Raw genomic sequence first — 27,786 nt, forward strand, 5'->3', positions numbered from 1 at the left:
GAATTAAGATTCCATTATTAGGGCATGGCAATTTAGTATATAGATGTATATATAAAGCCCCTCATCAAATGAAAGGAAACACAATGCCTTAAATGATTAAATGAACAAAACAAGAAACCTTGGTTATAATTATACTCATATTTTGATAAATGAGGATTTCAATTTTCCAGATATAGATTGGGAGACCTGGAATGCAAATATAGAGTACAGAGTTTATAGAATGTCTTAACGAGAACTTTTTACACCAGATCGTAGTTGATACAACTATAATTGATATCAATCAAGAGTCTTCCATACTTGACTTGATAATTGTAAATGATGTTAATCATGATAATAATATGGCAAATATTGAGCACTCTGACACTTTATGAACTAGTGACCATTTCATTTCATTTCATAAATGTGATTATATGTGTTACTTTATATACACAACATGTGCTATAGAAAGATTAAATTACTATAACTGAGTATCAATCAGAGTCCAAATAACATAGATGACAAATTTTGTTCATTTGTGTGTCTTATTAAATGAACACTGTTACCTATGCTAACATTAGACTCAGACTTCTTTTAAACAGAGTTTAACCGTGCGTAATGCTGTGTGTTTGCTTATTCTACATTGGCTATATAGTATAGGGGGAGGGTTTAAATCTCACAAAACATGTTAAACCCTGCTTATTGTCCCAAGTCTGGAATCTCTGACCTTTGTTAGACTTGTATGGTTTTTTTAAATGTTGGTTCATTTATATGTTTCGAAGTTTAGTGTTACATCGGTTTTTGCTGAACTAGTGCACATTTTTGCTAAGGGGGCAGCTGAAGACAACCTACAGGTGCTGTGTTGAAGACCCATTGGTGACCTTAAGCTGTTTTCTACTCTTTGGTTAGATTGCTGTCTCTCTCTTTGTCCGTTATCATTCTCAATTTTACTCATAATTTGAAATTAATTACTCTACTGTTTCTATCAAAGTTGTTTTGGATATAGTTATCACTAAATACCTGTCACGAAGGATCGCATAACTTCCACCAGGAGAAGTGGGCTGATAATCACATAATCTCTCAGCTGGGGTGTATCGAAATATACTATCTTTCCTAGCGAATGGTGAAAATGTAGAAAATCTCTGAGCTGATTAAAAGACAGGATGGACACCTTGCTGATGGCATTTAATTCTTCAACTTCTGCCAGTGACAGTATTTGCTTCCCTTCTGCTACCAGCTCAGCAATCTCAAGCTCAAGGGGAACACAAGCATTTGGCATCCTCTCTCCCCAACATGGATGCTCAAACGTTAAATCTGTAATGGTTTTCTTCAGGACTTCGATCTCTGAATCAAATTTGTCTGTTGCATCTACGAATATCCGTTTGTCAAGGACTAGATGATGTCGTCCTTCATGGTCTTTAAATAACTCTTCTACTCCAGTGAAAACCGATTCACGCTGCGTCTCAATAATCTCCTATAAAGAAAAACAGATGTTCTGTAGTTAGAAATTGAAATTATTTGTACTCTGCTACGAAAGAGGAAAGCAGCTCGGTAAGCCTCGCTTTTCGTCCTGTTTCTTAAGCTCATACAACTAATTTTTATATTTTCCGACAAAGTACATATATTGTATATATAAGTGTTCGGTAAACAAGAATTTGTTGAGTGATGAATCTGAAAACACATCACACGGCATAGCTGACTTATACAAATCCTGAAATGTAATTTATGAAATCTTTATGATGTAGTTCCTGAGAAAGACGAGACGAAAAATATTCATGGAACAGACGGACGGACGGACTAAAAGGTGAAACAGTATACCACACTTTTTTAGATAAAGTTATTATGAAAGACAGGTGTTATATGTGCTTGTGAAAAAAAAGAAAACAAATCTAGGGGATAATACAAAATTATGCAACAGACAACACCTTTGTCATAAGAATTTATGGAAAGACAACAATTACAAAATATTTCACCAAAAAAAAGATTGAACAACAAGAATGTCACCATCATTATTTCTTCAAGTAAAATTTTCACACAGTTCAAAAACAATGTCAATTTGCTCACCGTTTAGTACTTAAAAAAGACCACAGTAGTATACTGGTGTTCAAAAGTCATAAATCGATTGAGAGAAAACAAATCCGGGTTACAAATTTAAATCGAGTATACACATCAACAATAAGAGAAAAACAAAGGAACAACAGAAACACCGAAGTGCAACAAAAACAAACGCCAACACCCATAGAAACGAACTATTTGATAACAACTTCCCTATTCCTGACTAGGTACAGGATATTTTAAGAAAAAAATGGTGGTTTGAACCTAGTTTCATGGCATGCAAAACCTCCTGCTTTATGAAAATCTTAAGAATATCGTTTAAACAGTGACAGAAATACAGCATAGACACATGCAAGAACATGCATAACAGATAAACACACAAACAAATAATATAATAGTCGACACAACATACACACCACAGAACTACAACGAACATATATCAACGAAAAATACCACAGGGTGTAACACATTATCGTCCTTCCCTCCGCCTATATCAACCTGCTCTGTTGTTCCGTAATTCTCGTGTCAAGACATCAAAACGAGACCAGGCATTATCAGCGACGTCACAATGTGAGAGGAGAAGTTATCAGCGACGTCACAATGCGAGGGGAGACGTTACCACGCTTGCTTTTGTCAAGCATAAAACTGTCTTAAGGAGAAAGAAACGACCAGTAATAGAACGATAAAAAGATAATCGGGTTTTCTTCGTATAGATATCGTAAAATATACACACTCGCCAAAAAGGTTCCCATTGTGGCTCGCGGCTGATATTTTACGATATCAATGTGTAGAAAACCCAATAATCTATACTTATTCAACCGAAACCATAACAAAAACATAAAAAACCATGAATGTTGGATGTAGGAAATACAGCGACACGTCGAACAGCAATGTAAAGTAAATTCACTCTCAGTATAACAGTCATATTCGGGATTAGGTCACTTTCGGTACTTTCCAGACAGACTAAAATACAATAAGTTTTAAGAAAACTGTGTACACTCATTAAATGTATTAACAAAAGTTTAGATGGATGGCAAGTTGTCTCATTGGCACTCTTACCACATCTTCTTATATATATTCCCTTCATGTAAACCTTTATTAACAGATTGATATATTCATGTTTAGAGTAACCGTTTATCATACATGTATTTCATCATAATTTTGTTCTTCATTTAACATTATCAAACTGCTTCTGTTTACTCTCAACTATTGCATTTGTATTTATATTGTACTTACGGTGTACTTTTTTTTTTAAAGAATAAAGCCTCGCTCTGTCTCTCTCTTTCTCTCTCTCTCTCTTTGATAATGTGTGTTTCCTTTAATTTATTATTTGAATCAGATTGGTTTTTAACCAGTATGGTTTGTCCTTTCCTTATACAAAATAGTTGTATCCTTGTTGACCTGTTCTTTTTAATAATAATTCCATCGGTCTTCAACTTTAGTATGAGGACTATTCATAAAAAGATAAGATATTTTGCATTCTTTTAGTTTCCACATATGATTTGAACCGCTCCTAGAGTAATAAGTTACATGAAGTACCTTGATTTTGGAACTATTGACACAAACTCATTAGATAAAATTGAGAATGGAAATGGGAAATTTGTCAAAGAGACAACAACCCGACCATTGAGCAAACAAGCAGAGTTAATTTGGTTAAATTATGATTTATGACATAAAAAAGATATAAAATCATCAGATAAGCCAAATTATAATTTTACCACAATCGTCTTTTAATTGATTTAACTACAGATATAAAAGACTACCATCAAATAATTTTAAATTGATAACCTCTATGAATAAGTATTTTGTTTAAAGGATCAATAAGCTGACCCTGATTTTACCAATCCATTAAGGTGTGCTGTCAAATTACCCGTGATAACTCATCAACAATATTTTTTATTATTGTATTGTGTTTTAGCAGATCAATGGGTACTTACTCCTTCAAACTTATAAAACTTTTCCGCTGCAAATAAAATGATTTGTGAAGAATACCTTTGTTCCAAAAGATCACTTACCCTTGGTACTTTGTCTTTATGAGTAGCAACAAACAGTATCTTTGGAATTCCGACATGTACTGCTTTACAATAGGTAAGGATACAGTTGACCCAGTGTTGTAAAAATACTGAAAACAAACGAAATAATCATATTTTTGTGACTTGCACTTGCTAAACATATCTGAGGGTCATTTATGACTATCAATTAAAAATTCAAGCTACACGTTGACCATGTTTTGTTTATTGCAGGTTTGCCATATCGATGACATTTTAAGCCTTTAGTAGCTTAATGATGTTAAGAGTTGTTAAGCTTTAAACATCATTGAAGGGTAAAAATTGCTTTAATTTATCAGTGGAAGGCACACTTAAACAATGCATTGTATAAAGCATTGATTGCAGTTGATTCAACTATTATCATGGACAAAGGACGATAACTCCAATTTAAAAAATTACTTGATTGATATTTTTAGAAAAAAAGTATAAAGAGCATAAGTCTAAAACAGTAAAAGTGATGGCACCAAAATTCAAACTTGATCTGTGTATTGTGGTAATGAGCATTGTGTATAAGTTTCATAACATTTGGTTGAGAAAAACTTCAGTACGAGAACGGAAACCAAATATTTAGCAATGTTTCCACTTGTTAAGGGGCATAACTCTAGAACGGTACAAGTCACGCCACCAAAATTCAAAATGGTTCTATGTTTTGTGGTAATAAGCATCGTGTAAAAGGTGCATTACATTTGGTTGAGGCAATCTAAAGTTAGAGAACAGGAAACCAATTTTGGGACGTACAGACAGACAAGGGTAAAACTTAATGCCCCCTCCGCTACGGCATAAAAAAACCGAGATTCATTTTGACTTTTTCAGGAAATTTTGCAAAGAAATATAAGATCAAATATCAGAATGTGAGTTCTTATAATTGCAATATGCACCAAGTCGCATCATTTGCATACATAAAAACCTTGCAATAATTTCTGAATTTACAGTATAATGTATACGGTATGTGCTTGTCCCATGTCAGGAAACTGTAGTTCAGTGGTTGTCGTTGTTTCATGTCTGTCATACTTAAATTGTTTTATAGATGACTACAAGGTATGGATTTTCTCATTGTTGAAAGCAGTATGTTTGCCTATTTTTGGATACATCACTTAAATCTAACTTGGTGGATAGGTGTCTCATTTGCAATCATAACACATCTCCTTATTTTTATATTGAACAAAAATCAATTCTTACAATGACACTTGATTTTTTCAACATTGCTATTGGATGTATTCATGCATTTATATTTGCTTCTACTAGCTGTAACGATTAAAATGGTACCTCTATAATGAACAAAGCACCTGGAATATTACTGTTTTTGGATGTTCTGAAAATAAATAATGCGATGCTAGGACAGCAAAACATACATCATGTGGGATTTGCAGTTTTGAATAGGTCAATGTTACCTGCTGGAGTTGGTGCCATATGCTGCCCTGGAAAACACAGCACATCAAGGACCTGTTCATGCAATCCTTTGCTGCCATCAAATACAACAAGAAACAAAGCTCTGTAGGTCATGAAGGTCTGGTGTGTAGTATAATATACATACTGTCCACCAAAGTCCCAGAATATGAGTCGTCCAACCTTCATCTTATATATGCCACTTTTAAGGACTTTTTCCATTTGAATTCTGATTTCATCTTTAGTCATCTTAGCTTTCATTTTCTGTTTCAGCTGCTGTCGAGATAGAGACACAATGGGGGACATCTGAGGTGATAAAGGTAGGGCTGTTGGAGGTTGGTTGGAGAGATTACCTGATGTGTTTAATGGGAGAGGCAATGCAATAGCTTGTGACTGATGTAGAACACCTGGATTAACAATTTCATCATCTTTACTTCCAGAAGGACTTGTATCTGAGGCTTGTTGTTGGTCCAACTTTTCTTTTGGATGAGGATCTTTTTCTTCTGTTGTAGTCATTAAAACCTTATTGTATACCACATCCATGGCATTATAAGTTTCTGTATGGAAAAAAACACACCACTTTATAGAATCATAAAAAGATAAAATTAATATAAATGCTAATTTTTATATGAAGTGCTTCTTTCGCTTTGTACATAAGAGGGTACTAAAATTATATACATATAAATATACCTACCACAGATGTACTTGAATGTTACAATTTACCGCCATATTAATCCACATGTATAATAACCTATGTACCATAAACTTTGTCAATTTCACTGAGTTAAAATTGAAATTAAAAACAAGAGTACAAATGCTAAAATGTTTCGGCTGCTTTACCAACCATGATTGATTTAATGTTGACAGTCTTGAAAAAAAGGCTAACACTTTGTATAAAATTTCAATTTAAACAGTACAGGCAATGCCAAAATGTCCAACAAATCTATGGCTTGCATGCATATTTCTTAAATTGCATGTACATAACTTATACATATTTCTAAAACAAAAATTACAATAATCCCCTCCCTTTTTTTCCAAAAATAATAAAATGCTCTGCTGTGCTCAACCTGGTATGACCGGAGAGGTCGAGCCATGAACAGTTGGGGGCATTTTTGGACACAATATTCAAGCCTGATACTGTCTGAATTTGGATTGTGATCAAATTTTTGACATAATATAGGTTTCTGACACAAAATTAATGTGGTCAAAGATCTTAAAAATCTATTGCACAATACTGTGTTCTTCAAACTTGTCAATAATTCGAAATTGGTAAAAATGAACCCCTTAAAAAAAATTGAAAATTAACATCCCCCTCCCCTTGGAGCAATTATCCCAAAACTCAATCCCAGCCTTCTCTTTGAAGTATAGAACCTTGTAGTACAATTTTAGAGATATCCATACACTTAAACACAAGTGATTGTTTGGAAACTAGAAACATGTTTGTTTTTGGCCCCTTTTTGCCCCTAATTTCTGCATGTTTTGGGCAATTACCCCCAAACTCAATCCCAGCCTTCCCTCCGTTTGTGATATGAAACCATGTGGTACAATGTCAGAGATCCATACACTTACACACAAGTTATTGTCCTGAAACTACAAAAAATGCTTGTTTTTGGCCCCTTTTTGTTCCCTAATTACTAAACTGTTGGTACAATAACCTCCAAAATCAATTCCAAAAAAATGTTTGCGGTCGTATAAAAGACACTAAAAAGTGTGTAAGGAGTTCCACAGAACTATGTTTCCCGCTTGCAGCTGTTGTTGTTATTGAACTATTGTTTAAAAAACTTAATCCATTTATTAAGAAAAATACAGGAAAATGAAACAAAATGTTACGTGTGCTATTTTTGATTCTGAGAGATTTTGTCACAATTGTCATACATATAAAAAGTAAGGAACCGTTGTGAGTACGCTCTCGTACCCCATGACCTCATTTTGTCACTAGCAAACAAAATTTCACCAGATTCTTAAGTTAAAAGACTGAAAACTCAAACAAACGTCATTTGATAATGTTATTTTTTTGTGGATATGTACATCTACATATTATGTTCCTATTAACTACAAAGTTTCATGAAATTCTGCTGTGTTGTTTCAGAGGAGTTACACTGACATACTGTTATAAATTATGTTGTATGGTTTCAGAGAATTTGGGCTGATAAGAACAGGAAGGACAGACGGACCGACGACTGATGACATAACATCAGGTCAAAAACATGAAACCTATCCATCAGAGATCATATATATATATAGGGAATGTGTAAATGGGACACAGATGATGCCCCCGCTTGCATACAATGATATAAATGGACATAACTCAAGAACAGTAAATAAAGGCAACAGTAGAATACCTGTGTTCAAAAGTCATAAATCGATTGAGAGAAAACAAATCTGGGTTACATACTAAAACCGAGGGAAACACATCAACTATAAAGAGGACAACAAAGGAACAACAGGAACAACATGAACAATGAAGTGCAACAAAAACAAACGCCAATATACATAGACACGAACTATTTGATAACAACTGTCATTTTCCTGACTTGGTACAGGACTTTTTAAGAAAAATGGTGGGTTGGACCACTGGCTATGTACTGGTTAGTCAAACCTCCCGCTTATATGACAATGTTAAATATCGCTCAAATGACAACACTTTGTGACAGAAATACAGCACAAACACACGCAAGAACACTCATCACAGAGAAACGCACAAACAAGTTTATAATAGTCCACACCACATGCAAACCGCAGAACATCAACGAACATCTTCTATCAAAAACAGACACCACAGGACATCACAAACAGTGACGCACTTACGTAAGGAACATGTAATCTCAATTTTTATACAATTATGTTAACAATACCAGTCCAAACAATTTTCATGACAATGATGGTATTGAAAGGCAATTTTATGATTATTTGGACTAACACATAATCGAAACCATAACAGAAACATAAAAAATAAATACATGAATGTTGGATGTTGGATGTACAAATACTTATACACTTCGTATAGCAATGCAAATTCACACTCGGTATAACATTCACATTCGGGAATAGGTCACTTTCAGTATTAAATGCCAGTCTTTGTAAGAATCAGGCAATTTAGGTAAAAATCAAAACATGATCAGAAAAAAACCCACCGAGCTAATCATGCTATTTAATACTAATCATCATCCTGAGTTAAAAATAATTGGTCTTTCGTTTGTGTGTGTCTGGTAATATCAAATAACTTGGTTAGAAAATTGGTTAGAATGATAGCAAATTACAGAGTTATCTCCCATTATTCGTTAATTTCTAGTGCATTTCAAACAAATTGTATCTTCTATTACCAGAACAGAAAACCGAAATGAATGTTATTTTTGTGCATAACTACATTTTATGAACTGAAATCAATGTCATTGGTGGGGTTTTTTGGTCATTTTTTCACCACTGCCTGATTCTTAGGCAGACTCGCACTTAAGCAGACAGACGACATAGATGTTAGACCACAATAAAAGACGTGGTAAAAATGTCATTAGTGAGTTTAGACACAGACACATAGTATAGATCGACCAATTCATGATGGTGTCCATAAAATATACAGAGTCATTTTTAATCTTTCCTCCTCATAACCAAGTTGGAGTAGTTTCTGCGTAAGGAGAACACTCCTGTATATGAAGTCAGTATGGTGTGAACATACACGAGCATAAATAGTAAAAGTGACGATACCCAAATTTTAACTTGATCAGAGTTTTGTGGAAATAAGCATTGTATATGAGTTTCATAACATTTGGTTGAAGCAAACTTAAGTTGGGAAACGAAAACGAAAAATTCAGCAATTTTTTCATTTGTAAAGGGACATAACTGTAGAATGGTAAAAGTGTCACCACCAACACGCAAACTTGATCTGTCATGTCTGTGTTTTGTTGTAATAAGCACTGTGTATAAGTTTTATTTGATTTGGTTAAGGTAAACTAAAGTAAGAGAACGGCAACAAAAAAAAATCAGCACTTTTTTTCATTTGTAAAGGGACATTACTCTAGAACGTGATGCCACCCAAATTCCAACTTGATCTGTGTTTTGTGGTAATAAGTGTTGTGTAAAAGTTTCATAACATATGATTTTGGCAAGCTAAAGTAAGAGAACAGAAACCAATTTTGTGACGTACGCACGAACGGACATAAGGACGGTTAAAGGATAAAACTTAATGCCCCATCCGCAATGGCATGGCATAAAAAATGACAGAGTCATTCAAATATTTACAATCTTGAACCACAGACTACCGTAATGTTCACAATTCCAGTAATTAGTGAAATACTGAAAAATAAGAGACAATCTTAATTTGAATGGTATCTCTTAATTATGAAGAAGGTTCTGGAAAACATTATTGAAATTCCATGAAATTTTGAAAATTTTTCGTATTATTATTTTTTTTTTATCAACGTTAATCCTACACTGTATCTTCATGTGTACTTCAAAGAAAAACAATACATCCATTATCATGTTTCTCAATTCAATAAAACATTGTAGAGGACAGAAAATTAAGTTCAATGATTTTACCCAGATCACTGGTGGTAAGCGGATGGTCGTAACTAAAAGTTACGACCATCTCCAGATGGGAGACAACTTTAGGGATAAGTTTGTCTTATCCGATTTTCCCGCAGTAAAAGGTTTACTTGAGTCAAACCGCTTGTCCCCTACATAGTATTTGGCAGTTCGGTGATATTGAAACCAAATTTGATGCATTAAAACATTCTAATTTTCGTAAAATAGTCATTCAAAATTTCGAGCATGATGGTCGTAACTAAAAAAACTAAAATGTTAAGTATGGTCGTAACGTTTATTTGTGATGGTCGTAACTCTGTTTTAAATCAGACCCAATAAGGCAAATCAAGAGTTTTAAACGTGTCTTTTCTTATATGCACTATATTATACGATGCATTTCTACAGATTGTTTTTATTTTTACATACAACGTATAAATAAACAATTTCAATCCGTGTCACAATTTTATAAAGTTTTCAAAAATTAGTTTTGGGGGAATTTTTATTTAAAATTCTAAATTTTTTAAATGTTTTGGACCGAACAAGGCAAGTCAAGAGTTTTAAACATTTCTTTTGTTATATGAATATATTATATTATATATTTGAGAAGTTGTTTTCACCAAATAATAAAAACTAAAAGGGGCGAAGAGCCGGAGGGGTATTTGTAAAGTGCGAAACGGAAGAAAATTGTAACGAATGGAACGAAACAATACAAAATGAAATTAAATGAACAGTCATATATACTGAAAATATAAAGTATATTATTAAACTAAACCAAGAAGCAAATAGTTGGATTAATGTAAGCGGTTGAATTCATTAACAATGTAAATTTCTCAAAAGTGGAGATTTCATTTTAAAGCAAGAAACACAGCTCTGGTTGTGATAATTCTTAGTTAGAAATAAAAAGCACGAAATGTATCAAATAATTTTTTAGTTACAAAATAAATGATTTTAAGAATAGGCATTTTTTTAAATTAAAATTGGACATCACATGAAATAATAGTATTTGGTTTTTTTTTCTCCTTTAGATTTTGCATTTATTGAAAAGATAAACGTTTTTAAAACTATTTGAGGATGTACCTACAAAGTGGATTTTTTTTTTAAATCTACAATTTAAAATTGATACATTGAGTCGAAAATTTATTAGTAAAGAGTCAAAATAAGCTCAACATATTGATAGGTTATGACGGTCGTTATCGAGACTAGACCATACCCGCGAATTCGGAGATCCGTACCTGATTTAAAGAACATACGCTTTATCTTTAGCCTGGATTTTTAGAAGACTTATTGTTGTTTGGTGAAATCAAGCTGATAATAAGGTGCACAGTTATGTCCAATGTCCATGAGTAGATTGTAGCCATTCATACAATATCAACATATAACTTACACATAATTTTCAACCTGCATACCGGGGTATGAATGTGATAGTCGCCGCAGTACATTTAGTTCTACCTAAGTCCTTGCAATATTATCCTTGCTACAAGCTTAAGCCTGGCTACAAACAAGTATTTTGTTTTACTCTAAAATTCTAAGCGTGTAACAGTAGAAAAATATATATCAACGATATTCCTACGTTCGAGGTTATTACAATCATCATGTTCATTGCGACACCATGGATTCAGTTTTCATTCCGAACCAATATCAATGATATACCGGTATATATAACCGTTATGTAATCAATGAAAAATAAAGACAACACGTTAATAAATCCAGGACTCCGAAGTGCATTTGAGGATTCAATTTCCTCATGAATTACCAAAAGCCGAATATTTGAAGGTCAATAGTTTATGTAAGAACTACAATAGCTGATTAAAAGTGAAAGATGATTGTTCAGAATTGTACATTTCATTATTTCATCTGTCGACATGATTGCAGATAATGAAGAAAAAAAACTAAAAACAAATATGAAGGTATACATGTGCATTTAATCATTTTTCGCCTTTACGTACAGTAAAAAATATACCGAAACTCAACCTTAACATACTTTTTGGCTTAATGCGAGTTGATTAGTTTTCACTGTTGCTCCTAAATGATGAGCGTTTGGAATACACCAAAACTGTGTATGTTTAATTAATTCTTTAGGTTAATTTCTGCATACCATTATCAGAGTAACAATTAATATTGTTTGTAGCAAATCATATATGACATCTGAGTTGATTACTTTTACTTTTAAAATACATTAATAAAAATTTGTCTAAATACTACAGTTACGGTCATCTTTCAAAGTTACGACCATCTTGTGTCGTTAACGACCATCATCCAAAATACTATAGTTGAATTTACGACCATCACACTTTTTAAGTTAGGACCATCATGCTCGAATTTTTGTATGACTGTTTTACGAAAATCAGAGTGATTTTATGTAACAAATTTGATTTCAATATCAACGCACTCACGATAAGTGTATATGAGACAAGCGGTATTGCTCAAATGAACCTTTTACTGCACGAAAATTGGAAAAGAAAAACTTATCACTAGAGTTGCCTCCCATTTCCGGATGGTCGTAACTTTTAGTTACGACCATCCGCTTACCACCAGTGCCAGATGCTGTTTAATATTGATTTTGTTTGAGTTCATACAATTTCATGAAGGTTTGATAAAAGTAGTGCTATCAAAAACAATTTTTAACTAGAGGCTAGCTGTGTCTCTTACCTTGGCCTATGTGCATATTCAAATTAGGACTCTCTCCAACATCGTAGATAAGTTTAGTATTCATGACAAAAATCTATGTTTTATTGACTTTGTATTGTTGATGTTTATTTTCTCTATTTCTTCTTTAGCTAAGTATTTGCACAAAACACAAAAGAGGGCAAACAAATCTTCATTTAAGGGCACTCATCCAATAAAGCGTGACAGTCTACTACCTATATTGGCAAAATTTTTCTTGTTAGTAGATCTTGCCTTGCTGATTATTTTAATTTGTGATTTACAGTGTCTATTTATCTATTAAATTTTTTATCGTGTAAGGCAAATCGCAAAAAAAAAAACAATGGTAAAAATCAAAATTAAGGTGGTTTGGGCGGGGCATCTTAATTAAAATCCATATATTGTTTTAATAATTAGTCAAAATGGAATTTTTATCATGCGTTTCCGAAAATATAATAAAAAGTATGGGTCACAAGACTTTTTGTAACGCTGCAGGATATGAAAAATTGTCAGATTTTGTATAGATTATGCATGGAAAATCTAATTTTGTGTGATAAAAAGAAACTACAACATAGAATTTAAAGATAAAATGTGAGATGATAGCTCTTAGAACATGCTTCCAGATAACAATGGATAAGAAAAAGAATTCAAAGAGCAGAATGCTCTGAGGGATACGATTGCCTTAGTTTTCATTGACACATGTATAGCAGTTCTGTCAACTTTTCATTAAGCAAATGCGCGAGATTTGGTCAAAAATGAAAGGATAAAAGAGGGAAAATAATAGATCCAAGGATACTGCCGCAAAAAAACATGAACATGCGCGAGTCTCACGCATTTTTGGCAGCCCTGGTACAGCTGGATAGTATTATTTTCAAAACTTATTCAACTGCATATGCAAAATGTAATAATCTGAATAGTCGCTCAACTTTAAAAATAGCCAATCCCGGATACAAGTGTATGAGCAATGTACTTATTGTGTTTTATTTTTGTACTATAAATTTCAAGTTCACTTTCCACAGCAGTCACTGAGAGTGAGAGAAGGTATTTCACTTCGTTTCTTATCACCGTTAATTCTAAGAGGAACCCCATTTCTAACTCTTCAATTATTAATTTCCTTTGGGTCCGTGGGCATGACTCCTTTCCGTACACACTCCTCTGTTTAAATTGAGATCATTCTTAATATAATACGACGTTTATCAACATCTTACGAGTTAATTTTTGTTGACGAGTCTTATTGTATTTCAACTTACGATTTTGACGGAAAATACTTCCGGAAGGGAGACAACTCGAAACGATAATATGAAAGACTCCATTTCGGCTAAAGGGGTGTTATAAGTAAACACTACATTTATTTTAATTTAAATGATGAATATGATTTAATATTATGCAACAACAATAACCCTCAATAGCAGACAGACATAGAAGAATCCCATGAGTTTTAAATTAATCAATGAAGCGGGAAATCCAGAGCAACCACTCAATCTGATACCCCTAGAAATCAAGAAAACTATACGCATGCGCATTAATACATATACAAATGGAACAAGAACGTTTATTAAATGATATGATGGATGGTTCTCCATTTCTTTATGTGAGTACAGTATCAAATATCAGTTTCATAACGGTAAAATATGGAAAAACTCCACTGTGATGTGCAGTTCTTATATGACAGAAATAGAATTATTGGAATTCAGAGAACTCACGCATTTATCAAAACTGGGGAATTCCCTCTGAAGCGTTTCTAAATTTATAAAAACACTAAATATAAATACTGCTTAATTCTGATTTTCCGTGTTCTTAAAAACACGCATATAGGTCAAGGGAATTATCAAACATGAAGATTATGAGAAGAACATTATAGGAAAGTTGTTTATGTTCAATCCTTTTGGTTGTTTTACCTTTTAAAGCAAGACAATCATAGAATCTGAGATGTTGCTGAATGTTTAGAATAAAACGTTTGACGTGAGGGAATGCAGCCCTGAGTCAAAGGTAAAAGTCTTGAAAGCAATCGTATCCCAAAAATGGGGTCACCGAACTTGTGTCCTTGCTACATATTAAAATAGGTAAATTAATAACACTTTCTACTAAAAAATTTCTTTATCTGAGTTATCTCCCTTACTATAAGAGTTATTTCCCCTTATTTTGCAAAATGGAAAAAATAAATTTAACAAAAATAATGTGGTTTTTTTTTTTAGAAAAATACAGCTGTAAATATGATAATTTTCTACATCAACATTAAAAGTCTTACACATGAATTACATACAATTTTCAAAATTTGCACATTTCATTAAAGATGTAGACCAATTGTTATCTGCTACTTCAAAATCCAAGATGGAGGAAGACACCTGAGCCACCTTAAAAGGCAATTATTCCAATAAGGAGTCATCGGAAGATGTTCTATATATGTCTTCATTGTAGATCTAGTGTTGTTAATCAGTTTTTCTAATTTAGTTTCTATCGATCTTTTATAATTTTTAAGATATAAGGCAAAAAACGCCCTCCAAAAATGGTACAAATGATCATCAATAGGAGTTGACTGTCGATTTCGACCATGCAGACTTATTTGTAGAACTTGTCTTGCTAATCATTGTTTCAATATAAAAGTTTCTTTCTATCTATTATTAAGTTTTCTAAATAATAGGCAAGTATGAAAATAAATGGTAAAATTTGTCATTTTAGGGCAATAACTCATATAAGAACTTGTCTGAAAGTTTTGACGTATATGGACAATTGGCACTCAACATTAAGAACATGTCTGCTCCTTTATAACAGTTTTCGAAATAATAGACAAAACTTGCACTTTACCCCTATTCAGGGGTGTGGAAATGCTATGCCCGACTATCCCGACTCGTACATTTTAATACCCGGACAAGTAATTATTTTTGTCCTTGTTGCCCGTGGACAAGTAAAATAATATACAAGACAAAGTTCAAATTCAGCAAAAATATAGGATTAATTTCAAAACGTATAATGATGTTTAATTTATGTAAAAGAAACCAATAATTAGTGAGTAAAACATATATTTACCGTATCACCATGGTGATACGGTCTGATTAGTCAGAGGCTAAACGTCAGGTTCGGGTAAATCTGTTAACGGTATTTCTGTTATTTCATTGGTTATAAATACTATCTAATGGCTGCTTCGTGGCTGTTTCCGGAATGATTATGGGGGAAATTAAGGTCATTTTAACGTCTGATTGGCTATTAATGAGTGGCATGCATTATGTGTTCAACGCGTCCGTAAGTGGGGTCGGATTGAAATCATGATACTAGGTTATAGGTACATATTATGATAAAGTGTTCATTTGCTATAGTGATTAGTTATGATGATAGCTCACCACAAACTGTCAATTTGGTACAGATTATATAATCACGTGACAATGTGATGATTTAATCTTGAAATTATGTTGCTATTTTGGTAAGAAACTGTACATTTATGTATTATTGCTATTCTCTAAAAATAGATCAGTAATGTGTATAATTTACACTTTAAACTGGGTATTAAAACGGTTAAATGATTGAGATACTTTTGTGTTAGATTTCTTCGTATAAAGCTTAGATTTTAAATAGTTAATACACAAAACGTATGCTCTATTTATAAAAATAATAACCATTCATTTTTCATTGCTTGGACATATTGATAAGAAAATATTAAAATCACGGAATTTACCGAAGATGTAATTTCGTTTCCAGCACTTTCATCGCTTCATTGATTTCTGGTGTAAATAAACAAACCCGACGATACTGATTAGAAGAATACAAAAATTACAAGGTGAGCAATATGGTTTCTTATGTGCAAAGAAGCCTACACCAAGCATCACGGTATTGTTATTGTCAAGGGTTTCAGTGCACTATAGGATACTATAGTGTCAGCTGTTGCAAATTATATAATTTAGCTTTTTACAATGCACAGCTCTATATTTGACAATGACCCAAAGGCAATCATTTTATACGATTCTTCGAACCCAAAAAGCTTGCAACACAGTGAACTCCTAAAAAGATGTTTGCATGTGGGGCAGACAGTTTGATGATCTTTGATGTACTCGTACATGATGATTTATTCTTTGGAGTTGTCAGGAGGCTGATTTAGAAGGGGCCAGGGGGCTTGCCATCCTTTTCTGTGAAATTTTGTGGGCCTGCACTTATGAAAATTTCTGGATTCGCCACTGGTTGTTGGACCATAATAGTCCCAGTATGGACACAGTGGTGATCAGCAGTCATTATAAAAAAGAAGATGTGGTATGATTGCCAATGAGACAACTGTCTACAAGAGACCAAAATGACACAGACATTAACAACTATAGGTTACCGTACAGCCTTCAACAATGATCAAAGCCTATACAACACAGACAGCTATAAAAGGCCCTGATATGACATGTATAACAATTCAAACCAGAAAACCAAGGCCTTATTTATATACAAAAATGAAGGAAAAACAAATATGTAACACATAAACAAACGACAACCACTGAATTACAGGCTCCTGACTTGGGACAGAAACATACATAAATAATGTGGCAGGGTAAAACATGTTAGCAATAGCGGTATTCCGATCCTCCCCCTAACCTTGGACAGTGGTACATGTACATGTATAACAGTACAACATAAGAACAAACTATAAAAATCAGTCAAAAAAGGCTTAACTCATCAGATTGCCCATTGATATATCAAAAGCACTGAAAACTTCATTTGATATGTCTGATTTCAATTTATTCACATCATCAGGTCTTACACTTAGTATATTTTTTTAGTGATGAACATTACTATTTGGATGATTATGTAGGAAATCACTGAAGCATGACTGGAGAAGTCGCCCCCTCCCCCAGCCCCCCCCCCCCTTATTGTCCCAGCTGACCTGATAATCTGTCCCATTTTAACCATTAACGTCATACAACAATTACTTTTCCATTGTGGCATCATATATTTTGTATTAAAATATCAAAATTTTACATGGAATATATGTGATGTACATGCATGTAAAGTTTGTAATGACAGACATATACATATTGTAGCAATAAGGTGTATCCAAAGCAAAATAATTAATAATAAATCAACTCAATGGATAGAAGCATACTGGTAAGTCAATTATTTTTTTTTCACACAGCATCTGCATAGAGTTATGAGATATAAATCAGGAGATCAATCACTGGTTTTAGAAGTCAAGAATTTTTATATTTTACTTATTTGGATAGATACATGTACATGTAACACAACATTTATCTTGTCATAATACCTGTACGCTCAGTGTTCTTCATGAAAACTATCACACTGATTTTAAATCATTATAGGAAAGCACAGTGTATAAGCAAACATTTCAGGAGGCAAATAGTCTATTATAGGCTGACTGCAATAGTCTGTATATTATCTGAAAAAGCTTAGTTCTTGTCAACTTTCTTATTATTTCAAACATTTAAATAGATGTCTCCCAAATTTGGTGTATTTCTATTAGCTTTTTTTAAAGTCATTTTCATTTATTTTTCAACCCGTCCCAGAAATATGTTTAATATAGCTGATTTAGAGAAAGGCAACCTGGGTCACCTCTAACAAAGGCTATATTTATTGTCACTGCAAACATTTTACCTGTTCAACACCAAATGCTGTCAAGTTTGTGGCCCCTGGCCATGGCTCTTTTTTTTCATAATTCATCTTACATATGTAAATCTCCTTTGAATTTGTTTGCTTATTTGTTCTATGGTCTATCTATGCATATCTATCTATATACCACATTTTCATGGTCCCACAAAAATGTTTAAAATGTATACATTTGACTTTTTTCTAGCTTCTCTCATTTGATAGCCATACCTTTTTGGTCACTATTTATGTGTTGCGTTTAAATATGAATTGTAACACTTTACAGTGACTGAACAGGTAAAACAAATACTTCTCAAGAAACTGAAAAAAGAAGACTACTTGGAACAGCACCAGACTACATGTATGTACATGTATGAATAAAAACTCAGATCGGAATAGCATGGAGGATATGATATGTCCTTGTGAATAAGCAAGGAAAGCTTTTAATAATAGTGCCTATTTTTTAATTTACTAGATTTTTCATTCATTATCTGTGCAAATTTCAACATAATTTGTCATTAATCCTTATCTAACTTTACTCAAACTTTCAGTGGTGGATCCAAAAATTTTCATAAGCGGGAACCCACTGACTGCCTAAGAAGGGGCCAACTCCAGTCATGCTTCAGTGATTCCCTATAAAAACAACAAAATTTTTCCTAAAAAAGGGGTGGCCCAGGCCCCCCGAAAAACCCTCTAACTCCACCTCTGACTTTAATTTAATAATTCCTAAACTGTTGGGACCAAAACACCCAAAATCAATCCCAACCTTCTTTATATGGTCATAAACCTTGTGTTTAAATTTCATAGATTTCTATTTATTTTACTAAAGTTAGACGACGACGACGACGCCAACGTGATACCAATATACGACTAAAAAATATTCAATTTTTGCGGTCGTATAAAAAAATTGAATCGTCATTTCCTGTCGATATGCAAATCTACATATTATAACCTCAGAAACTTTGTTGCGTGGAGTATAAAAATGCAACTACGGGTAAAAACCATCTTTCAATGGTATTAGATTAAATCCTTATATCATTGATTACTCGCGAACCATACTGTGTATCTACAATGATTTCAAAATGCAAAAAAGGGTAACAAGAGTGCACACCCTGAAATGTCTCGCCTTCTTTACTGACCATTGATTTTATGTTAATAGCCATAAAAATAAAGTATACTACAAGTATCACATAAACTTAACATGATCCAAGAAAATGAAGGCAAGGTCAGATAAACCATACGGGATAAACATGTACACCTTTCAATCATTCAATTCACTAAAAATAGTTGACCTATTGCTTATAGTTTCGAAGAAACAGTCTTAACCAGGAAAACTAAACATTAACCAATGAATCATGAAAATGAGGTCAAGGTCCGATGTTAACAGACGTGTACAGTTTAAAAACTCATCTCCTTATTATCATCATAAACCGTTTATTGTGTTACTTTGCCACAGGTTGGTCAAACCAGTGTTCACAAATCATTTAGAAAATTGCCATTAATTTTTTTTTTTGCTGCAATGACATGCTACACTTTCATTTTTTGAAATCCAGAACTTTCCTAATTAGATTCGCTTTTGAAAAAAACGCATGTCAACAAGTAAGACAGAAGTAAAAGTTTGCCGATATCACCTCACGTAGCGTTCCTGTGTACTGCACGTAGTTTTAAAATTCCAATACCAAAATTTCCTGAACCAAGTAAGTAGTATAAAATTTGTGTATATAAGGCCTTTAGCTGGTAGTGTTTTGAACTGGCCGGTAGACTGCAGGTGTCATAAGCCTAATCCCTACTTATTTAAACCAAAGATTATGTGCTTCTATGCAAAGCATGGGGTATTGAGGGATAATTGCATATACCTGGGTTTTTTTTAAGGGTAAAACAAATAATCAATTTAGTGAAATGTGTTGCTCGAGTTCCGTTAGTCTATTGTGATAACACATTCTTATTCAATTGTTAACGTTTTTACGCTGCTATTTCCTCTTTTTTAATGCAAACTCTGTTGGCACATTGATAGATAAAACATAACAAATATCAAAACAAGTAAAATAAAATATCAGAAATAGAAAACATTGGCCACAAGGATTTATGTTATGTTCCGGAGATCATGGAATTATGATATGAAAGAATTTTTTAGAAATCCTCTTTCAGCTAACAAATACAACAAAAAAAAAATAATTTCCAGTTAGAGGACATGGTTGTTTTAAAGTGCTGTTTCGTGCCCATGATTTGATAAAGTATATACATCTGTAAATTAAAATGTTAGATGTGACTGTCAAGTATTTAGTCTTTACTTGAACATTGTTATGTTCAAAAACAGTCTAAGAAATAACTAATTATTACCAAAATTTTGCAGTAAGAAAATATTTCACATATATTCGAAATAAAATCCATACAATACTTGAAATGTTATTTCATGTTAAAAAAAAAAGAATTTCTAACAGTGACAAAATGTAGTAATACGCAAAACAGATAGCGTGCAGATGAACTCCGACACCTTCAAAGCATACTATATATGGGTTTTACTTGTTTTTGACATGCCGTTGTTAACATTGCAGTCCTCTTTAACAGTTTGTTTGCGGGTAAACATTGCGTCATTGGCAGTTGTACAACAACAACATGTCAATATTTGTTTTCTTCTTTTCGTTTTATGCTTTATTCTTATATATCATGTTTATTTCTGTCCTTATATTTAAAATTTTATGTGAAAAATGAACAAAAAACTCTGTATTTCTGACCGTATTTCCTTCTTTACATGGAAAGTTTTGCATCACTTGTTGACATAGGGAAAGGGTTCTTTTAGACACATTCATGTTTCAAGGTCGACAAAACTATTTTTGAGAAGACCCCTCAAAGGGATCGTTTCCAAGGCGCTCGATGTTAGAAAAATGGTTTAAACTGCGCACTGTTAAACTGTGTACTGCACGTAGTTTTAAAATTCCAATACCAAAATTTCCTGAACCAAGTAAGTAGTATAAAATTTGTGTATATAAGGCCTTTAGCTGGTAGTGTTTTGAACTGGCCGGTAGACTGCAGGTGTCATAAGCCTAATCCCTACTTATTTAAACCAAAGATTATGTGCTTCTATGCAAAGCATGGGGTATTGAGGGATAATTGCATATACCTGGGTTTTTTTTAAGGGTAAAACAAATAATCAATTTAGTGAAATGTGTTGCTCGAGTTCCGTTAGTCTATTGTGATAACACATTCTTATTCAATTGTTAACGTTTTTACGCTGCTATTTCCTCTTTTTTAATGCAAACTCTGTTGGCACATTGATAGATAAAACATAACAAATATCAAAACAAGTAAAATAAAATATCAGAAATAGAAAACATTGGCCACGAGGATTTATGTTATGTTCCGGAGATCATGGAATTATGATATGAAAGAATTTTTTAGAAATCCTCTTTCAGCTAACAAATACAACAAAAAAAAATAATTTCCAGTTAGAGGACATGGTTGTTTTAAAGTGCTGTTTCGTGCCCATGATTTGATAAAGTATATACATCTGTAAATTAAAATGTTAGATGTGACTGTCAAGTATTTAGTCTTTACTTGAACATTGTTATGTTCAAAAACAGTCTAAGAAATAACTAATTATTACCAAAATTTTGCAGTAAGAAAATATTTCACATATATTCGAAATAAAATCCATACAATACTTGAAATGTTATTTCATGTTAAAAAAAAAGAATTTCTAACAGTGACAAAATGTAGTAATACGCAAAACAGATAGCGTGCAGATGAACTCCGACACCTTCAAAGCATACTATATATGGGTTTTACTTGTTTTTGACATGCCGTTGTTAACATTGCAGTCCTCTTTAACAGTTTGTTTGCGGGTAAACATTGCGTCATTGGCAGTTGTACAACAACAACATGTCAATATTTGTTTTCTTCTTTTCGTTTTATGCTTTATTCTTATATATCATGTTTATTTCTGTCCTTATATTTAAAATTTTATGTGAAAAATGAACAAAAAACTCTGTATTTCTGACCGTATTTCCTTCTTTACATGGAAAGTTTTGCATCACTTGTTGACATAGGGAAAGGGTTCTTTTAGACACATTCATGTTTCAAGGTCGACAAAACTATTTTTGAGAAGACCCCTCAAAGGGATCGTTTCCAAGGCGCTCGATGTTAGAAAAATGGTTTAAACTGCGCACTGTTAAAGGGCCGAGTCACCTCAAATCTTTTAAAATAGATTGAGAATGTGTCCATGGGACTCACATGCTGCCCTGTTTGCATATAATGTTATAAAGGGACATAACTCAAGAACGTTCAAAGGGACGTCACCAAAATTCAAAAAAATTGTTGTTAGTTTTGAGGTAATGATCATAGTATATTAGTTAAACAAGAATGTGTCCATAGACTATGGACAATGTACACGGATGCCCTACTCGCACTATCATTTTTTATGTTTAGTGGAACGAGTAATTGGCGTGACAATCTAATTTGGCATGCAAAGCATGGGGTATTGAGGGATAATTGCATATACCTGGGTTTTTTTTAAGGGTAAAACAAATAATCAATTTAGTGAAATGTGTTGCTAAGGGGTAAAATTTTCAAGTATTGTTTCCCAATAATGCTCGGACGGACGTTCAGGCGGACAAGGGTAACACTTTATTCCCCTCTAATGTGACAGGGGCATAAACAAACATGCTCTTACCTGGATTTAAAAGAATCCATTCTCTTGTTTGGACGTCAAGACCACAGTGACCTTCTAGAAGAGAGATACCATCTGTAGGATGTCTCCCTTCGGGAATGATGTCCCCCACTAATAGCTTCACCAGAGTACTTTTTCCGACGGCGAACTGGCCCGTCACCATACAGCGCATGTCATATGATTCGTAGGTACCTTTACCCGTTAAACGATTTAACTGTTGATTTTTCTTCAAGTTGTTATATTCTGTAAAAATAACATGAATATATTTTATCATATGAATACCAATGGTATCCTGGGGGAAAAGATGATAAAATAAATGAGTAATAACATTAACGGTACCAATTTTCCTGCACCAGATGCGCATTTCGACAATATATGTCTCTTCAGTGATGCTCGTGGCCAAAATATTTGAAATCCAAAGCTTATATAAAAGATGAAGATCTATAATCCAAAAGGTCCAAAAAGTATAGCCAAATCCGTGAAAGGAATCAGAGCTTTGCATGAGGGAGTAATGTGTCCATGGGACACAGATGATGCCCCCGTTTGCTTATAACGTTAATATGAATGGACACAACTCAATAACAGTAAAAGTGACGCTACCCAAAATCATACTTGATCGAAGTTTTGTGGTAATAAGCATTGTGTATAAGCTTCATCACAAGTTGTAAAAGACAAACGTTTATTAGTTAGAGAACGGAAACGATAATTTAAGCACTTTTTCCATTTGTAAAGGGGCTCAACTCTAGAATAGTGAAGTGATGCCACCTGCATTCAAACTTGATCTGTGTTTTGTGGTAATAACCATTAAAATTGAGAATGGAAATGGGGAATGTGTCAAAGAGACAACAACCCGACCAAATAAAAAACAACAGCAGAGGGTCACCAACAGGTCTTCAATGTAGCGAGAAATTCCCGCACCCTGAGGCGTCCTTCAGCTGGCCCCTAAACAAATATATACTAGTCCAGTGATAATGAACGCCATACTAATTTCCAAATTGTACACAAGAAACTAAAATTAAAATAATACAAGACTAACAAAGGCCAGAGGCTCCTGACTTGGGACAGGCGCAAAAATGCGGCGGGGTTAAACATGTTTGTGAGATCTCAACCCTCCCCCTATACCTCTAACCAATGTAGTAAAGTAAACGCATAACAATACGCACATTAAAATTCAGTTCAAGAGAAATCCGATTCTGATGTCAGAAGATGTAACCAAAGAAAATAAACAAAATGACAATAATACATAAATAACAACAGACTACTAGCAGTTAACTGACATGCCAGCTCCAGACTTCAATTAAACTGACTGAAAGATTATGATTTCATCATATGAACATCAGGCACAATCCTTCCCGTTAGGGGTTTAGTATCATACCATCATAACATATATGAGAAGAACATAACCCGTGTCATGCCAACAACTGTTTTTAAAATAAATGTGTTTAGTTCCGATGCAAAGACCTTATCAGTGATTCAATATTAACGCCAAAATATGCAGTCTTTAATGACTTGACAACAGTATCGTAATTATATCCCTTCTTAATAAGTCTATTCAAAGGTTTTGTAAGTTTCTGAGGTGAATACTGACACCTTTGTGCTTTATAAAGAATATTACCATAAAAAATTGGATGTGAAATACCTGAACGTATTAGAAGTCTGCATGTTGAGCTATATTTACGAATGATGTCTTTATACCGATGATAAAATTTAGTAAATGTTTTGACTAGTTTGTGATATCGAAAACCCTGGTGTAATAATTTTTCAGTAATACATAAATTTCTCTCGTTAAAATCGAAAACATTGTTACATACACGAGCGAATCGTACAAGTTGAGATATATAAACACCGTAAGATGGTGACAAGGGAACGTCACCATCTAAAAACGGATAATTAACGATAGGAAATGAAAAATCATCCCTTTTATCATAAATTTTAGTATTCAGCTTTCCATTAGTGATATAGATATCAAGATCGAGAAAAGGGCAGTGGTCATTGTTAGTATTAGCTTTATTTAAAGTAAGTTCAACAGGATAAATTTCATTAATATACATACTGAAGTCGTCATTATTGAGAGCCAAAATATCATCCAAATATCTAAAAGTATTATTAAATTTGTTTATCAGATGTTGTTTCGATGGGTCTTTGCTTATTTTTGTCATAAATTGTAACTCATAACAATACAAAAACAGGTCCGCAATAAGTGGTGCACAGTTAGTCCCCATTGGAATTCCGATAATCTGACGATATACGGAATCTCCAAAGCGAACAAAAATGTTATCTAGTAAAAATTCAAGGGCATATATAGTATCAAAGCATGTCCAATTAACATAGTTTTTTTGTTTATTGCTACTAAAAAATGACCTAAAAGAGTTTGAACATATATATTCACATTCTGATTTTTTGAATGCCCATTTAATTAGGTGTGTGAATTTTTTCTTAATGAGAATGTGAGGCAATGTGGTATACAGGGTAGAAAAATCAAAACTTTGAACAGATTCAAAATCACCAATATAAGCATGCAATTTATCAAGTACTTCCAACGAGTTCTTGACACTCCAAAAGTAATTTATTCCACTATTTTCGAAGGCCTTAGTTGAACAATTTATTATCAGGTTTTTAATTGTACCAAGTGTGCTGGTAAGAAGAATAGACAATTTAGTAGTTGAACAATGGCTTGAAGACGAAATAAATCTATATTTGTAAGGGGTTTTGTGTAGCTTCGGAAGCCAATACATAGTTGGGACTTTCATTGTATTTGGCTCTGCTTGTAAAGCGGTGGCTAAAAGTTTATGTTTGTTACAGATTTCGTTTTCTGAAAATGGAGTCAGTTGGAATGTTGGCGAATTGATGATTTCCTTTTTCAGAACCTCAATGTAAAATTTACGTCAAACAATAATAATATTATTAGCAGCTTTATCTGCCGGGACAAAAACAAATTCCTTGGCTAGTTCTTTTAGTTTATGTTTGATACGAGAAATAGGTTTATTGTGGTTATTGTTTATAGTAAAATGTTCTTTAAAATGTTCAATACGTACATCAACTATCTTCATTACTGAATTAAAAAAAGAGTCCAAAGATTTTTTGTCAGCTTTTTCCCGTTTTATCCATTTCATACAGTAAGTATGGAGTGAGTCGTGGATGATATTACGACACTCATTCCAATTAATAATTGACGGGGGACGATATTTAGGTCCTTTACTGAGGAATGATTTTAACTCTCGGTCTTGAACGATGTTAAGATCTCCTGTTATAACATGGGAAATGGGTCCATAAATATATTCGGAATTACTGCAATTACATGAAGTAGGTGTATTTTCACTGATATTAACATCTTTACACAATTGACTATAATTAAACACAAATTTCCGGGTAGATTTCTTGTAAATATAACAAATAAGAGGTAGCTCAGTATTGTCGAAATATCCAGGAATTTGTTCTTTAACAGAATGGTCGTTAAATATACCGGCAATATTTACAAAATCAAAGCCTTTATTGACATACTTAATTTTAATAAAATGTTTTTTATGATCTTCAGGGCGATCAATTTTGGGAAATAATTTAGAATAACAATATGCCATAATAATTTGAACAATTTCATACTTAGGACTGCTATATGAAATTGTGTTGCAATCCTCCAAAATTTTATTTAACTTATTAACCGGTAACGAACAGAGTTTTGTTAACAGATAATGTCTGCCGTTGTTTTTTGAAATAGAAATTAGGTCCGAAATATTGGTATGATTGGCCCGAAATTTTCTTTGATTGCGATTTGTTCTACGACCGTGAGAACGTTTTTTACGAACAGTTTTAGAAACTATATCCAAAATGTTAACGGAATTGGTTCTAGATATATTACCAATTCCCATGATATTATCATTTAGACCGAGAGGGTAAACTGTCTGTAATTTTTTAATCCAATTTAATTCAATTATTTTCCGTGATCGTACAAACTTTGAATGCGATTCACCAGGCTGCTTATTTACAACTTCTAAAGGTTGAACTGCTAAATATTTAAAAGGATGGTTGTGCTTCTTAAGGTGTTGGTAAATGATACTTTTGAATTTATTGGGTCTTTTAAAACGATACAGATGTTCTTGAGTGCGTTTAGATAAATATCGTCCAGTTTCTCCTACGTACTGAATACCACACCCCGGTTTGTTTCATGTGAGTAAATAAATAATACTGTTTGTTTTTCAAGTTATATCAGTTTCAAAATTTAAAGAAAATGTGCGACCATTAAACGTGGACCTTACCGTATTGTTGGTGGAAAGACGGGGACATGTAAGTCATTTTTTGGCATGACACTTATCGATAGAAGGGTAACCACGATTTTTATTGTTAAAAATGTTAGCGATGGTAGTATTTTTAGATAACCGATTTTGAAGATTGAGACGTGTGGATACCCTTTGAACAAGTTTGGTATTAAGTAATTTTCCATTTCTAAGCTTCATAATTGTTTTGTTAGTGAATTATATAATAAAGGAGCAAAGATTGGCGTCCAGAATATGAACCAGCATGCAATAATTGAAGTTATATAAAATGGATAAATTTGTTCGGCTAAAAATGTCAAACGCTATCAGTATTAAATAGTAGAATGGGGCTGAATATTGAAATACTACTTTTTGATAAATATTCCTAAAGTAATGAATTAGAGCAGTTCTCGCTCGGACACACACTCCATAATCTAGTATATTATAAGAGCATAAACCTGAAGCACGGGGAGGCACTCTACTGCCTCCACACGGCACTAAAGACAAACTCTGTAAAAAATAAAATTGAGAATGGAAATGGGGAATGTGTCAAAGAGACAACAACCCGACCAAATAAAAAACAACAGCAGAGGGTCACCAACAGGTCTTCAATGTAGCGAGAAATTCCTGCACCCGGAGGCGTCCTTCAGCTGGCCCCTAAACAAATATATAC

The 27,786-nt window shown here is 33.3% G+C and overlaps 2 protein-coding genes across 2 annotated transcripts in view; both read right to left on the reverse strand.

Annotated features, from left to right (window-relative positions):
- LOC139482713 (uncharacterized) overlaps positions 1-6,031 on the reverse strand; it is a 30,850-nt gene extending 24,819 nt beyond the window's left edge. The window contains exons 1-3 of the mRNA XM_071266782.1: positions 5,471-6,031; positions 4,047-4,153; positions 997-1,450 (exon numbers count right to left, since the gene is read on the reverse strand). Of these exons, the coding sequence (XP_071122883.1) occupies positions 997-1,450; positions 4,047-4,153; positions 5,471-6,008 (1,099 nt within the window). The 5' untranslated portion in view covers positions 6,009-6,031. The remainder of the gene's footprint in view (positions 1-996; positions 1,451-4,046; positions 4,154-5,470) is intronic.
- The window catches only part of LOC139482710 (uncharacterized), a 384,200-nt gene that overhangs the window by 204,258 nt on the left and 152,156 nt on the right, over positions 1-27,786 (reverse strand). The gene's annotated exons all lie outside the window — the stretch shown is intronic.

This window comes from Mytilus edulis, chromosome 7 (genome assembly GCF_963676685.1).
Source record: "Mytilus edulis chromosome 7, xbMytEdul2.2, whole genome shotgun sequence".
In the NCBI taxonomy this organism is placed as follows: Eukaryota; Metazoa; Mollusca; class Bivalvia; order Mytilida; family Mytilidae; genus Mytilus; species Mytilus edulis.